The 16,704-nt window shown below is 34.2% G+C and overlaps 1 protein-coding gene across 1 annotated transcript in view; it reads right to left on the reverse strand.

The window, feature by feature from the left end:
* Positions 1 to 15,190: 15,190 nt before the first annotated feature.
* The window catches only part of LOC129235428 (coiled-coil domain-containing protein lobo), a 143,521-nt gene continuing 142,007 nt past the window's right edge, over positions 15,191 to 16,704 (reverse strand). The window contains exons 10-11 of the mRNA XM_054869265.1: positions 15,930 to 16,121; positions 15,191 to 15,862 (exon numbers count right to left, since the gene is read on the reverse strand). Coding sequence (XP_054725240.1) covers positions 15,620 to 15,862; positions 15,930 to 16,121 — 435 coding nt within the window. The 3' untranslated portion in view covers positions 15,191 to 15,619. The remainder of the gene's footprint in view (positions 15,863 to 15,929; positions 16,122 to 16,704) is intronic.

Here is a 16,704-nt window from a genome sequence, read left to right on the forward strand (position 1 = left end):
ATATATGTATATATAATTGGCGCGTACACCCTTTTAGGGTGTTTGGCCGAGCTCCTCCTCCTATTTGTGGTGTGCGTTTTGATGTTGTTTACAAATGGAGGGACCTACAGTTTCCGAACTGCAGATATTTTTATGGCAGAAATACACTCGGAGGTTTGCCATTGCCTGCCTAGGGGCAACCGCTATTAGAAAAAACTTTTTCTTAATTTTGGTGTTTCACCGATCGGTACCAGGGGGTTTAAAAAACAAATATTGAAATATTTTATCAAATTGTGTAGTTCAATTGAAATTGGATAAGCCCTACTAAGAATTTTCGATGACGGACGATACCAGAATGTAGTCCTTAAGCAAATGGTTCCAAAAACTTTTTTGAAAAATTTTCTAAAGATTGTCATTAGAAAGTGGGAAGCATTGATGACAATATTTAGAAGTTTATTCAATTTTCTGTGAATTCTCTTTAAAACTTTAAATTGTAAGGTTTTTGTGATACAACGATCTATGTTTTTATAAAAAATTAACAAAAAAAAGTTTAGCATTAAAAATATTGTAAAAAGATAAAGTTATAATATATAATTATGTGAATACAAGTATAGGGTTATCTAATAAAAGGAGTTATTTTGATATTCAAAGAAAAATTCTATTCTATTCTTTAATATAAATGAACGGATATTTATTTCATTATAAAGAGGAAGGTATGCCGTTAATAGTGGAAAATACGGCTACGCTTACAGGACAATATCCTTTTCATGAAATTTTCCATAACCGAATTGCAAAGTGGCTGCCCTATGCCCTCTATGGCTTCACGAATTCCATCTTTGAGGTCTTGAATCGATCTGGGCTGTTGGCGTAGATCTTCCCTTTCACGTGGCCCCAAAAAAAAAGTCACAAGGTGTTAAATCACAAGATCTCGGTGGTCAATTATGATCACCTCTTCGAGAGATAACACGGTCCGGAAACTTTACCCGTAACAGATCAATGGTTTCGTTGCTTGAGTGGCACGTAGCACCGTCTTGTTGAAAATAAACGTTGTCCAGATCAATACCATCCAATTCCGGCCATAATAAATCGTTAATCATCTCCCGATAGCGATAGATAACACCTGTTATTGGAAAACCCTTTATGAAAATGGGGAGTGAGTTCGTAGCGTTTTTATATTTTATTATATTTTATAACGATTTATTTGCTGTTTGACAAAGGGTAAGTTTTCATTTGATAGGATGCTTTCTGCTCTATAAAACCGTGTTAATTGTTACGTTGAGTTATTTAATTTTTTATTAGTTTTGAGGCTTGGAAGTGGAGGCAAAAATCGACATTTTCGACACCTACTCTTCTTTGCTTTTCCTCGAGGTCAAAAACTGCCGAAGCCTAAAGCACGAATTTCAAAAATGGCGACTTTGACGTCAATGACACGCCCTGCAGCGGAAGGCCTTCTGAATTAAAATTCTTCATCCAAAGAAGATCATGATATGTTTTTGGTGGGACTGGAGGGGCATGGTGCACTGGGGACTGCTCGAAAGGAATGCCACGGTCAACAAGAAGCTCTACGTTGCCCAGCTATACCGCTACACCGCGTGAATGAGGCTATTCGAGTGAAAAGACCTGATCGACATGGTCAAACCATACTCCCTCCCGACAACGCTAGGCCCGATGTTGCACAAGTCGTCAAAGCCGCACTCCAAGAGCTCGAATGGGAGGTCCTTCAGCATCCGCCGTATTCTCCGGACCTTAAACCGAACAATTACCATCTTTTCCGTTCCCTGTGAAACCTGGCGTTACCTTCGATAAGAAAGAAGTTCTTAAAATTTGGCTCGACAACTTCTTTGGTACCAGACCATGCGATTTTTGACGGGGTGGCATGAACAAATTGGTGGGAAGAGGTTCTAAGCAGAAACGGAGGTTCTAGCAGTTAGAAAAGTTTACAAAACTTAAAGCTAACTGTTAAAAGATAATAGCTATGACTTCTAAGATCTTAAGCTATGCTATGTGTTTAAAATTAAGTAGTTAGTTTAAGGTTATATTAGATTGAATGTCTATTAATACGTTAAATTAATTTGTTCTATATATGTATACGTAGTTACACTTGTGAATTTACGTTTTCATATACAGTGATACAGGTTGGATAGTTTTATGAAGGTAAGGATTTTGTGCATATTTTCTAAGTGCGGGTTGAAGAGGTGGAGGAAGGTGTGTCTTTACTGAAGATTTGTGTTCGTAGTTGTGTTACACAAGGACAAGTATCGAGGATATGTTCAGGGAATAGCGTTGAGTTAGTCTGGCATATGGTGCATAATGGGGAGGTGTTCGGGTTTATAAGGTATGTATTTGTGAGCTTGGTATGGCCTAATCGTTATCTAAAATTTTTTGTTTGGTCCAATCTGGTTAATTAACTTACTTATATAATTATTGTTTTTTGTTTAAGTAAAAGTAGTCGGTAAAAACGCTACGAACTTATTCCCCAACCCAATACATACATACAGTGAGTCTAAAGAGTATTGGCGCACTCGAAAAGCCAAAGTTCTCAGTGCTATAACTTTTCTTTTAATGAAAGTATAAAAAAATAGAAAACGGTATTTTCTAAATGTATTTATTTATTACGTATCTGAACAAAAGATTTACAAGCTTAACGTTAAAAGCTAAAATAAGGCACAAATTCACATCAAAAAAGTATTGGCACATTCTTTATGTTAGCTTATGCTTTTGGCGTCGTAACGGTAAGCTCCCGTTATTTTCACTCTTGCTTTTTACTTATTCGTACGTTTAAAGTATTGCAATCACTATTGATGGCTATTTCAACGGGCATAGACCAAAATGGGCCGTGGTGCTACAATTTCTCTAGAACTACGTCAATTAATGATACAATTTTATCAAACCACGGTGGCACAAAATCCAAAAACATTGGCTGTCAAATTTTGGCGAGACCCTGCAAAATTCATTTGAAATCAGTTTCAACCCCCAAACTGTTCGGAATACCCTATATAAGGCCAGGTATCATGGCCGGGTTCCTCGACGCAAACCCTTCATTTCGAAGGAAATAAGAAAAAGAGGCTAGAATTTGCTAAACAGCATTTAAATAAGCCCGGCGGTTTTTGGAACATCACCATATTTAATGATGAATCAAAATTCAGTTTATTTGGGTCAGATGAAGCTCAAAAGATTTGGCGAAAGCCAAATAAAGAGCTTCAAGAGAACAACCTGCTCAAAAGAGTTAAGCACGTGGGAGGAAATGTGATGGTTTAGGGGTGTGCCGCGGCATCTGGTGTCGGAAAGCTGGTGTTTATAAATGAGACAATGGATAAGCATCTAATCACAACATTCTTAAAGAAAATTTAAGTCCAAGTGTTGAAAAACTGGGCCTTAATGGGACAACATGGCAATTTCAACAAGATAATGACCCAAACATAAATTACCTTATCTTGTGCAGGAGTGGTTGATATACCATTGCTTTTGATGTGAATTCGGGCCCTATTTTACCTTTCAGGGTTGAGCTTGTAAACCTTTTGTTCAAATAGCTACCAGGGCTATCGGCTTAATATGTATATTACTTTGCCGATTGCATTTATACTCACCGAGTAGACTTGACCTAATATTTTCGTAAACAGAAGAATACAAAGTTTTGAGAGTTTCGTGTATTAAAAATTCATAACACTGTTCTATTGGAGCAAGCAACTAATTTTTTATTTAATTTTGAGTTTACTTGAATTGACTTTTGAACAAGGCAGATTGAACAGGTAGTAGCAGTAGAATATTAAAATCCAAAAACTAAGATTTACAGTTTAGAATAATTTAAAGAAAACTTTAGAGACCAAATAAAAAGTAAACAAATAAATTTTGCTGTGAAAAATTATATGTAAGGTAATAAATAACTTTAAAGGTAAACTGAAAATGCTTATTCCGTTTTATAGCTGAACAAATAACGACCCATTACATGTACATAATTATCTGCCCAGAGCATTCTCAACTTAACAAAAACATAGGCACATTTCTTCTCAAAGGATTTAAAATCTGCCCTAAAAAGTTGTGGCCCGAACAAAATTATTCACTTTCACTATTAACCCTTTTTGTCAATTTGTAATTAAACCAAACAATAAAACCCATGTATGCTTAAATTTACGTTTCAGTCAAACACTTTACGGCCATACATTAGCCCATTTAAAACCTACCCCATTTTTAGTTGCAGATTACTATGTGTGTATGTACTCGTATGCGTAGTTACCAGTAGCTTAGGCCTAACAAAATCTATGAAAATGACCGATGAGAAGAATCGCGCAATGGGCAACGACGATATGTGGCAAGGGCGCCGTTAACCGGGCCGCTGACCAAATGTAAAATGTACGCATATATATACGACCATATATACAGGGTGCATACCGTAGTAGAGGACATGCATACAAGTGGCTATAACTTCCGAAACCATTATTACTCTTTTTCAGATAATTCAATGTCTTATCTACTTCAACTTAACTCAATAAAGGAACATAGTTCAATGCAGGCCCTTGCGCGGGAGCTAAATGTTTCTGAAGGTCTTATCCATCGAGTTGTCAAGGAAGATCTGTGTATAAATCCTACGTTATGGCAGTAGACAGTTTATGTTGGAGCAAACACGGGAACGGCGAGTTATCCGATCGAAACGCCTTCTAAACAAAATTAAACACCTTGAAGCGCCTGAGAACAGGGAACATATTATATGACCGCCTAACTAACCAGACCTTAACCCCCTGGATTATTATATATGGGGCGTAGTTAAGTGTGAAACCTATAAGCATCCTCATAACACCATTCCTTCTCTGAAGGCTGCAATTAATAACGTTATGGTCAATATGAATAAGGAGAAGCTTATTGAAAGATTTTATAGACGAATAATAAGTTTATGTTGTGTAAAAAAAATCGTGAATTTTCATTAAATATTGTTCAAAAAAAAGCTAATTAGTTTTGCTCTCAAGTTGTCCTTAAATACCATTCCCACCCTATACATATGATATGGTTATGTGAATGAAATACTTATAATAATTTTACAAAAATTACTTTGTAGTAATTTCATCCCCTTTTTGGACACTTCTTTAACTTAATAAAAAAGCATGACCATATATATAAATATGTACTCGCACATACATATGTATATGCATATTACATTTTCTGCTCAAAATTGTATGTGTATGTATATTTATGGGTATACGAGTATTAGGGTGGAAGTCAACTAGAAAATACATTTTTTAAACTTTCCTCTTGATTACGCCCTTAGTTTTGTTTTCTAAAAAGTGTGTGCTGTTTCAACGGCTCCCCTAGAAAGGACATGCCGTCCGAATGGATAAAAATTCCTCATGACAAAGATACAATGAGAAGGGCATGGCTTTACTTGGTTTGTCCAACTGGCGCCGGTTTTTCGAGAAAGAAAATGACATTTTTGAACTCGGCGAAAATCGTTTAAGCGGTTGTCGCGCCAATGAAGAAGAAGAAGAAACGGAAAGTAAATAATGCAATACATTATTTACTTAAATTATATCCTTAAATTTACTTAACGCACTTTTTGCCGAGGTACTTCTGGTACTTCTAAAGATTTAGAAGGTGCAAACGTTTTGTGTACTATTGCAGCGAAACTTATGATTTCATAAGGCGAATGGTTGCTCCATCACAGCCTACAAAAGCTGCAGTATAGTATTTTAAGATACCGATTTACTCCTCAAATATATTATTATGTTACATAGTCATTTTCCGTTTGTTATTATATTTACTTTGTTCATTGGCAAGAGTTAAAGTTTTGTTACTTCACCCATCAAAATTATATAAAGTCATTACTATTAAAATAACTAGAGCTAATTTAATTATTAAATTCAGAGAGAACATAGGTTCGAATCTCGGTGAAACACCAAAATAAACAAAAACATTTTTCTAATAGGGGTCGCCCCTCAGCAGACAAGTGCAGCAGCAAACCCCCCAGTGTAATTCTGCCATGAAAAAGTTCCTCATAAAAAAATATCTGCCGTTCGGAGTCAGCTTGAAACCGTAGGTCCCCCCATTTGTGGAACAACATCAAGACGCACCCAATCAAAAAGAATAATTCAAGAAACGACTCAAATTGAATTTGTGTAGAGCATATTCGGTGTATAATTCATACATACTAAAGTAAATGCTAGGTAATCTAAGTTAACTATTTTCAACGTAAGCAATTCCAACATTTTACATTCTGCACTTACAGGTGGAAATATGCATATGTTAAAACATCGATATATTACTCTTGAATTGCCAATTGGTTTCACTTTTTTGTGAGTCTTTAATATATTAAATACCAATTTCTTATTGAAAACATAACATATAGTTTTTTTAAGAACTCTTTATTTTGTGGCCCTAAATAAATTTGTGTATAGCATTTTTAAAGAAAATAAAGAAATTTAAGCCCAATATTTTCAAAATCTGTACATAAAATAATATTGTAAATTAGATTTAGGGCTGTTACCCGCATTTTCAACTGAAAGAGTGAATATGGCAAAAATTTAAATTATCCGATTTCATTTAATTTGTGAGAACCCTTACATATTCTGTGGGCTATGAACACTCTTAGGCTTCACTTTTTTGGAATTAAATTGTCTTTCTTCTTATTTTAAAAAAAGGTATTCACTTCACCCTAATGTGCAACCTGCTAACATTCCTGCCAAAAATAAGTACTACTACATCGACAAGAAATGCGTACCTCTTATAACGTAACACTTGTTTGCAGTTAAAATCGCATATGTATTCATTTCCAAAACTTTGTATATTTTTGGACTGCTATTTGCTCGGGTACTTAGCTTTTCGTAGAAAAACTAACCAGAGATTAAAAGTATTTCAATATCCAACTAAATAAAGTCAAAACGTAAAGGTATTAAGAAGCAAAAAAAAATTGCGCTTGTGTGAATTGACTAGGCAAAAGCTATTACAGAATACCTCATTTTACTTAGCTTTTGCGTTGATAGGAAAATAAGAGATAGATAGATAGATAGAAGTTCATTTTTATCTATTTGTTATATAATAACTTAGTTGTTATATTACATAAAACTTGTAAAAACAGTAAATTACAAAAAATTTGTTACACTTAAAATGAACTTACAGCATTGACATTTTAAGTCGAATGCCGGAAAAAAGATCAATATTATTCATCTAATATAAATTACCTGCATCGTAAAGCACCAATAATAAAGCTCCTAAGATTTCTCCAATTTGGATCATCGACCCCGTTCGGAATTTATAGGAAAATAATATATGGTATGTAAATAATGATGCAGTTGAAGCGAAATTACCTAAAAAATGTAGATGTGTAAATACTATAGATCTATTTAAAAAGTACTCGAAATCTCGCATTTTCGAGCAGTAAAAAGGAGTATCGTTCAAAAGGCGAGAATAACTGGTAATTTTTCCACTGAAACAATTCAGGGGCTCAGACACTTTATCATATGCCTATTCACCTGGCATGGTCCAGAGTAGCTTTTCGCGGAAAGTGGCGATAAAGCAGAATTCGCTGAAATTAATTCCAAATTCAGTATTTGGAAAATGTTTTGGAAATTGGTTTAAGCATTGGAATACTATATGTGCTTTGATTACCATAGGGACTATGGTGAAATGAATAAATACAATTTTAATGCATGAAATATGGTATGGTAAATTAATTTAATTTTAATTAATTAATTAACTAAAGAAATATTTCCAGGAGCTCTATCTGCTTTTGCTGATTTTCCCCTTTCTTCCGCCCAATTTAATTTTTTTCCATAAAACCTCCACCATCTTTCCATGTTAATTCCACCGATCTTCTGACATTTCTAAAAAAGTACTTCTAAAAGTATTGGCAACTGACATTTACAGATATTTAGCCATATCACAACTAAGATCCATCGAATTCGAACGTTCGCTACGACAGTGCAGCCAAATTCAAATGGCGAATTTCGAGAATTCGCATACAACTGTCTGACTCATATTTTTCACAAATTTCCAACAAAAAAATGGATTCGCTGGCAAGTACAATTATGCGTGCTGTTGGTAGAGAAAATGCTTCAAAATTCAGCGAATAGCGTCGAAGGAACCAAGCAACGCCACAATATAGAAAAAGTAATGTAAGTACATGTCTCAATGCAAGTGATAACCTTATTATTAACTGCATTTTAATGCAGGTTCATTAGAAATTTTCGTTTAAAAAAGGCCGTATGTACGTTCGGTAACCTACCTAACGGCACCTATATAAAAAAATTAAATGATTAAATCAACTAAAATTTTACAATACGGATAAGTTTTTTTAATATGTATTTTTTTTTTTTTAATTTAAACACGAAGGCACTAAACATGCCTTCAAACGAAAAAAATTTGGGAAACATTTACCTTTCTCTAATATATATGTAAAATATAATAACAAAGTCAAATAGAATACAATAATGTTGCAGCAAGTGCTAAACATTTAGAAATTCGGCAAGTATTATGATTTTTCAAATTGAAAATTATAATTTGATTGCCTATGGTGACATTTACAAAGTTTAGCCCAAGAAGAATAGGGATGGAGCAAGAGATCAAGCCTGGTAATGGGGTGTCTTGTATATACTTTTGACATTATAGTCTCTAAAAGAGAGCCGCACTGAGTTGTCAATCGCACCTCATTTAATACACTTGGCATGACTAACCAAGCTTGGATTTTCTAACTAGCGGGTAGCATTGGCATTTAAGGAAATTAAATTTCTGACTACATAGGTCCAGAGCCATTCCACGACTTGGGTAAGGTTCCCAAGGATCTATAATAGGGCAATCAACCAGATTTGAAATACTCCGAAAACGCCTTAAAGATGGTATGCATCAGAATAACTTGAAGCAATTTTCATTAAGCACTGAGGAATCTAGAAATTTGGCAGAGTATAGAACGAAACCGAGGCCCAAATCCACAAAAAAAAAATGGGTGATCACATAATAATGGATGGCACAGTGAATTCCAAGGACTAAGAGTTTATACTAAAGTTCGTCCTGGAAGGAGACACAATATATTTAAGATTGCAGTACTCTACACTCAACAAAGTAATAAAATTAATAAAGACACAATAAAGCGGGGCCGGGTACATAAATAAAAATAACAAAAAGCAACAGGGAACACAAGAGGAATCTATGATATAACGGAATATGAGGAAATATTATGCACAAGAAACTGAACCCAGCTTTAAATAATGTTATTCGATCTGTTTACTGTAAAGATAAGTTTGATCATAAATATTCCATTATACACTAAAAACTGGTACTGGTAATTTATATTTAAGACAATCAGAACTTGTCAATCTCCGTATCTTTTTCATAAATGAATTCTTGTGGGCCATAACAGCCCTAAATGTTCCTTTGTTCTTTGTTGATGCTTCAGAATGTGGAATTCGTTAGAAAATTTCTATTAAAAATATATAAACTTTCGGATGCTTTAAAAGGGCAGTTAAAAATATTTTTGAACAGAAATCTTTCCACTCCTTTTTCTTTGTTTTCTAATGCTGGTTTTCATTTATTTATTCACCACTTTTAGTTTTCCTTGTTTTACATTTTTGGTTTTTATAATTTGTAGTTAAGTTAAGTTTAAAGAAAATGTATTTTAATTTGTCAATGATTGTACAAAATACTTAAAGTTTTACCGTCCCAATGACATTATTTGGGCAAAAGCTATTGATTTCTGTTGATTATTTTCATAATTTTGTGTATATACCAAAAACCATATGTATTAAATATTTAGGAACATAGTAATAGTTGCAACATTTTAAAGCACATATAGCATTAGAACTAATAAATAGGTAAATACATAAGCAATATATGGAGTTGATATATTAAATTTTGTTAACCTCATCGATTTCTTGTCCTCAGTTAGGAATATTGGTTCGGGTTTGAACTTTTCACGTAAGCGATTTTGTTTGTATACTTACCTTTTGTCGCAATTGCTTGGGACAGGCCGAAGTACAGCCAGGCCGCGTAAAAGGGACGATAAGAGTTTCTCTTTACCTTTTTTCATTCGCATTTATATAATATTATGCTCGCGTGCAAGTACATACCTATGTACATATGTGTGAATGAAGGTAGATGCCTATATATTTTTTTGGATGCTGACAATCAACAATCCACTGGCGACCATCGGCCAACAAATGCCAGCATCCGGCGAACAGGGTTTGGCGGCTCGCGAAACACCCATGTGTATTCACACCATTTTTCAATGTCCACTGCTGTCCGCGCAAAATTCGCTTCATTCTTACTACTCTACGTATGAAACGCTGCACTCAGCAACATACTTAGCCATTTCTGTTTGAATACAAAACAAATATAACGCTTTTCATGTTTGGGACAGTGCGAGGGTTCGGGACTATGTGCCACGTATCCTGTTTCTGACATATATAATAAGTAGAATAGAACATAAAATATACCATGCTAAAAGTTTTTCATCCTCCCACAGTGCCTTTTCTTCGTGTTTTTTTTTAACCCCACACAAAAAGAAACTTGTAATGTATGTGCATTTATACCCACGCATACTCGTATATGTACAAATAAATTTATTTGAGCCTACCCCGCAAGAAAAATTTAAGTATAATCATGAAAAGACTAGTTTTATATACATAACTTTTTTCGCGACTGTCTTCAAACTGAAGCAACGCAGATATCATACATACTAAATCACGGTTTAGCAGAAATTTCGTTGTGGCTTGTGAAAATTTATTGTATTGCTTTTGAGTTTCGATAATTTAAAAATTCCCTGCAAATTCCCCGAAATTCTAATGAACTATCATAATTTTAGAGTGTCGAAAATGTGTTCCGAGTTTTGCAATGATTTTTAACGAATTTTTTAATTCATATCTTTTACATAGCGAACATTTGAAAATTTCAGAAACCGAAAAAATGGGACATAACAAGCCTGACACCTTAAAAAGATTTGGAAAAATAGGTGTGTAAAAAAAAGTTCGTCGGTTTACTACATGTTTCCGCTTTGTAACGCGATCCTTTATGTATATGTTTAAATATAATTGGCGCGCACATCCCTGTCACGGGTATGACCGAGCTTCCCCTCTCCGAGCGGCAGATGGTTTTTATGAGGGAAGAAATACACTCAGAGATTTTCCATTGCCAGCCGAGGGGCGACCGCTATTAGAAAAACAACTTTTTTATCATTTGGTATTTTATACCCACACTGCATTTCGAACACGAGCCCTACCACTTACGCAGCAAACCATTGGGCTATGGCGGCTGACGTCCTTTGTAGAGTTGAAAAATCGTTTAGCTTCAGATACAAAAGAGTTTATAAACAAAATAGTCTTTAGTAATATTTGATGTTTACCTTTAATATCTTCCTTTTTAAAAGATTTGCTTGACATCTTTTTAAAGAAAAATGTTCAGTTATATCGAAGTGGTAAGACTCACCTTCTTTATTTAATTTATTTTTATTTTATATTCATTACACGTTTATATCACAAATTCACAAAAGCACATCTTTTTTAATGTGCAAGAATTTTATTAAAATTTTCAATGTTTTCACAGTATATTTCATCTTAGGAAATTCGGCGAAAAAGCGGAGGGGGAAATATTAATTTTTTTTTATTTCTTTACTATTCAGCCTACTTTGAAAGTATAGTTTGTAGGATAATTGAACAAGTGCGTGTATGTTATGTATTTATGTATGTGCATACGTGAAAAGGTCAACAAAGACAAAAATATTTCCGGACTTAGTCTTTGTTAAATGCTTGGACGCCAAGTGAATCTGGCCTAGTTCCGAGCTAGGCCGCGAACAGGCCGATTGACTACAAGGTAATGATTTGATTGTATATGCGAGTAAATAAGTGTTTGGGTGTAGGTACAATAACTACGAAACCGTCCAGCGACATTGAAAGTAAATGCTTTGCAATACCTTCAAAACTGGTAAAGCTGCGGACCCAACAAAGGTTGGACAATCAGTTGACGTTCGTTCGCTGAAATATTCAAAGAAGGACACTCAGGGCTGAAGTGAAGTGAGAATTCATTTTCCGCCCTCTTTTATAAATGCACATTTACACGGGCCGTTGTACATGTGTGCCCTCTACATCCTCGGAAGTTGACGTGAATATGGTTACGGACACTAATACAAATGTACGCCCATATGTGATGTCCTTCGCTAATACCTATGATAGGAAATCCTCATCTCAAAATATACGCGAAATGAGTTGTAGATGCTGTCTCGGACCAAATCGCTGACGCGATTCATTTTCTTATGTCGTGTTGACCGATTGATTTGTGCTAGCACAACTGTACTTTTGGGAAAGTTTTTAGGCAAAGCACTTACCCATCACCAACTTAAATGATATGGAGGGAAAGATTTTAAAGAAGTTCGTAATAATAAGTGAAAACTGGCGGCTGGCTATATGTATATATTGTAAATTTATATATACACCAACATGTCATAATATTTTAGTTTTCGTTTTTTTTATTCTGCAAAAACTACGGTTTGCTTAGTTAAATATAATAAGTCCATGTATGTATATGAATTTTATATTTCTAATTTTAGGAAATATGTTTTAGGCCTTTTTTATTTTGATCCTGCTCTTTCGTATTTGAAATGTTAACTGTTAGTCAAGAAAGGTCAAGTTTAAGAGAAATTCAGAAAGCAAATGTAACCGTCAAGGCGAATATCTTCCGAACCATTCGTGAATTAGAGTCAGAAATTGTTAACTGCAAGACGAATAGACGAAGAAAAAATAAACTAGACTTAAATATTTTTATTTTTATTTGTTTTAGATCATATCGTCCCCTTAGTATTAAAATAGCCTATAAATTTTTTGATGTTTTGAGAAAATGAATTTCAAACTTTTTGTCGAAAGTAGCTCTCACTCAAATCTCGTTATGTCTATAAATATTTATTATTTTTTGACTGACCTTTTGACCCACTTTGTGGAACTAGAATTTGACAAAATTTTGACCACATATAAAATCGACGATGGAGAATCCAAAAATTCAATAAAAAAATAATAGCCTATGAGCACATAGGCTATTGTTATACTAAGGGGACGATATACTCATACTTTAAGATTTTACGTACTTTGCCTGCCTGTATGCTTACTTGACACACGATACACGATACACGTGGGAATAAATATTTAAGTTAACCGGATGCACAGATTAATAATAATTCCACAAATTCTTTTTTAATATAATTGTTAATCAATGCGATTTTCTTTTCTTTTTAAATCTCGTATTAGTAGCAATCCAAAAGGTAACCCATCGGCGCATTTCTTTTAAAATGACATGCTATATTGACACGTAATTTATATGTATCATTCGTACATATGTATGTATAGTAGGATTGGATAAAAGCACAATTAAATTCGCATTTCTGTTGTATGTTTCTAAAGTTAAAAAAATCAGCGGAAATCCTTGTTGATGTGGATTAAAATTAGCTGTTAATTTATATTTTTGGAATATAATATTTAAGAAAACAGAAGTTACGAGTATACCGAACAATTTCGTCGAATAACGAAAAGTTGCAAATAAATGTGGTGCAACAAACGAGTAGTGCACTAAGAAAAAAGGATATCGTGAAACGTTTCATGGAACATTTTTCGGCAAATACTTAAATAATCAGCAAAAACAATATGTGCTAGTGGGCACTACAACAGCTTGGTAACAAATAGCTCTACTTTGAATTGTTCTGAATGTGGCAGTTTTTTTGTTTTGTGGGAAAGTTTCTTTATTATTAGTACAAATTTGCTTGTTGTGCGGAATATAGAGCTCGTGGAGTTTATTTGGAGTTCATAAGACTACAGTTCACAAGTATTTTGTCAATGTTATAGAAGCCATCCTAAAACCTCAACTTGATCTTCTAAAATATTAACCTTTTTTATATTTTTAAATCGCTTTGAAATATCGATGCAAGTGCATACTTTTTTATGCGCATTTAAAAATGATTAAAAAAAACATCTTTGAAACCGATGGGATAACTGATTTTGTTGTTTTAACAGTAAAAGAAGTCCCGTCAGTGTAGGGTATATAACCGGTCGTCTTCGTCTGGCTCATCTAAAGGTAGGCCCTGTTTCGACAGGTTGGGTCCAGAGGGAGAGGTGTGTTATTGTCGTGCCGGGTGTCTTCACATGCCGGACATATGTTTTTTTGACTTGAAGAATATGAGACTGGACAGATGCAAGCAGCTTCTTCGGTGGCATGCGTTCATGGCCATGAAAATATTATTTTCACAGAAGAGAAAATTTTCACTGTTCTAAAAGTTTTTAATAAGCAAAACGACAAAATCTATGCTTAAACTTCTAAAGACACATAAAATGTTGTTCCAAGGGTTCAGCACGGCCACCATCCATAATGGGATGGTGGGGAGTGTCTTGTAAAGAAGTTACATTTCTGCGATAAAGGGGTTAAGACCGGGGCAAAACTATACTATAAGGGTGTCTTAGATGGCGTGGTGAAGTAGTTGAGCAGTACTCTATTCAATGGAGAGTGTTGGATCTTCAAGCAAGATTCCGCTTCAGCCCATAAGGCAAAAACTACCCAGCAGTTGCAATATTCATGGGTTTATAGCCGAAGAATATTGGCCGTCTGGAAGTTCAGATTTGTTCGTGGTCAGAGAATATGGTTGGAGAATATGGCCTGTCGAAGATCTCATAGAAATTTGGAGAACAGCGACGTCAATATCCATAGAAAAAGAGTGCGCTGCAATAACTGAATGGTCTAATCGTTTGAAAGCTTGTGTAAAAGCAAATGACCATTTCGAATGAAAATAAATAAAAATTAATATTTACATGATTAGATAAAACTAACTTCATTAAAAAAGTATTGTAATTTTGTATCTATAATGGACTTAGCTTGTAACATAACTTATGGCAGGACTAAGTAGAAAAAAATGGTGTCTTCACAGCTTTTCTTAGACATAGCCCTTTTTAATTCACGGTGAACAAACATTTTTTTTAGATTATATACTCGGTTACTTAGAAGAACGCTAAATCTTTTGATACATCGACTTGGGAAATTTATTTTCGAGAAAATACGTGTTTCAAGTTTTCAGTACGCCATTCCGGCCATAAAAGGCACTCCCGTTGGACTGTGAGGGCTGCACGAAAATCAAAATATAAATATGTATTAGTAATTTTTCTTAACTTAACCCTTTGAGTGCAGAATTTTTAAAATATAATACTAAAGTTATTTTAGGCCAGAAAAATCGATTTTATTTTATTTTTTTCTAAAGTACTATTTTTTATATCCACATTCATACCTACTTATTGTACACACTGGATACTGTTTTTCTTTTTCAAGTTTAGTTTTTAAGATTCAGTTTAAGATTTATTACATATATATAAATATATAAGTACGTATATATCGTTCTATAATATAGAAATATCCTTTTTTCAAAGTTAATCAGCTAAAACCGCCTTTATAAGGGCTATGTGACGTATAAAACTTGTTCACGAAAACTCCCCGAAGTGTAAATTGAGTAATACTAATGCTGACTGTCCTACTAATCATACACAGATTTAACCGACCTGAGATTTGGACTCAATGACCCCAAAAACATACAGTTTACATAGTCAGACACCCATGGCGAAACTAAATTTTTTGTGGATGTATTATCATTACTTGCGGTAATATTGACTAGTTCTGGCAACATTTTTAAATATAATATATGAATTTAATTACTCTCTTCTACAGGTGTAGGTTTTAATTGTAGTCGTACATCTCTCATAAGAGAGTTTTTCACGGTTTCGTATTTCTTTTGTGATTCCTCATGCGTCAAAGTTAAACGCTGTTGGACCATTCGCTTATGTGAAGCGATCGTATTGGCTTGTTCTACAAGTGATTCATAGTTATGGTTGTCAAATTGGTCCTCAAATTTATTTAGAAATCGGTTCAGTGATTTGGCTTCAGTAGTAAGCTGTAAGAAAAACATTACTCAATAAATGATCAAAATCCCTTCAATTCTATATATACGTTACGCTTACATCTTCGTACTGACGTTGAAGTTCATTCAATAATCTCACAAACCGACTTTTAAGGTCGTTTAAGCATGCGTTGTAAGCGGCCCATGATTCCTCGAATGATAAAGGCCGGTTTTTATATGGTACCAAATAGGGTGCCAGAAAATCAGCTGGTTTTGTTGCCAAGTCCAATTTGAACATTTCTTCTTCAGCAGCCTAAATAAATTTTGAGAAGTTATTCTTATTAAAAACAACAAAAATTTACGACGTATTAATGATATGATTATGTACAAAAAAATACATTACTAGGTGATGCATCAGATTAATATTTAATTCATGCTGGCCCAAGGCATGCTTGCTTTGACAACTATCAAAAAAATGTTTGAAAGAAAAGAATTTTGCCGCAATGCATGAAAGTTGGCCAATTGGCAGCTTTTTTTCGTGCGCTTTAAAGTTTTGAATGGCGTAAAGTTCTATTTTATCATGAAACTAAAAAACGCCCTATATATTCATGTACCTTCTACTCAAATATGAACGAGACGTTATCAATAAAACGGTCCGCGGATGACATATGGCAAAAATAAATTTTTTGTTTTTTGGTAGGACTGTTATAAGCTTACATGGAAAATTTCAGCGTGATATGTCACATAGTTTGTTTTCTGTGCTACTGTAAACAAGTCAAGCTCGAGTGTGTTCTTCGAATTTAACGATGAAAATTCAAAGAATTTGTTTGAAATTTTATTATTCCAACAAAATTTCGGCTTCAGACGCCTTAAAAATGTTGCGGACAACCTATTGG

The sequence above is a fragment of the Anastrepha obliqua genome, chromosome 1 (assembly GCF_027943255.1).
Source record: "Anastrepha obliqua isolate idAnaObli1 chromosome 1, idAnaObli1_1.0, whole genome shotgun sequence".
Lineage (NCBI taxonomy): Eukaryota > Metazoa > Arthropoda > Insecta > Diptera > Tephritidae > Anastrepha > Anastrepha obliqua.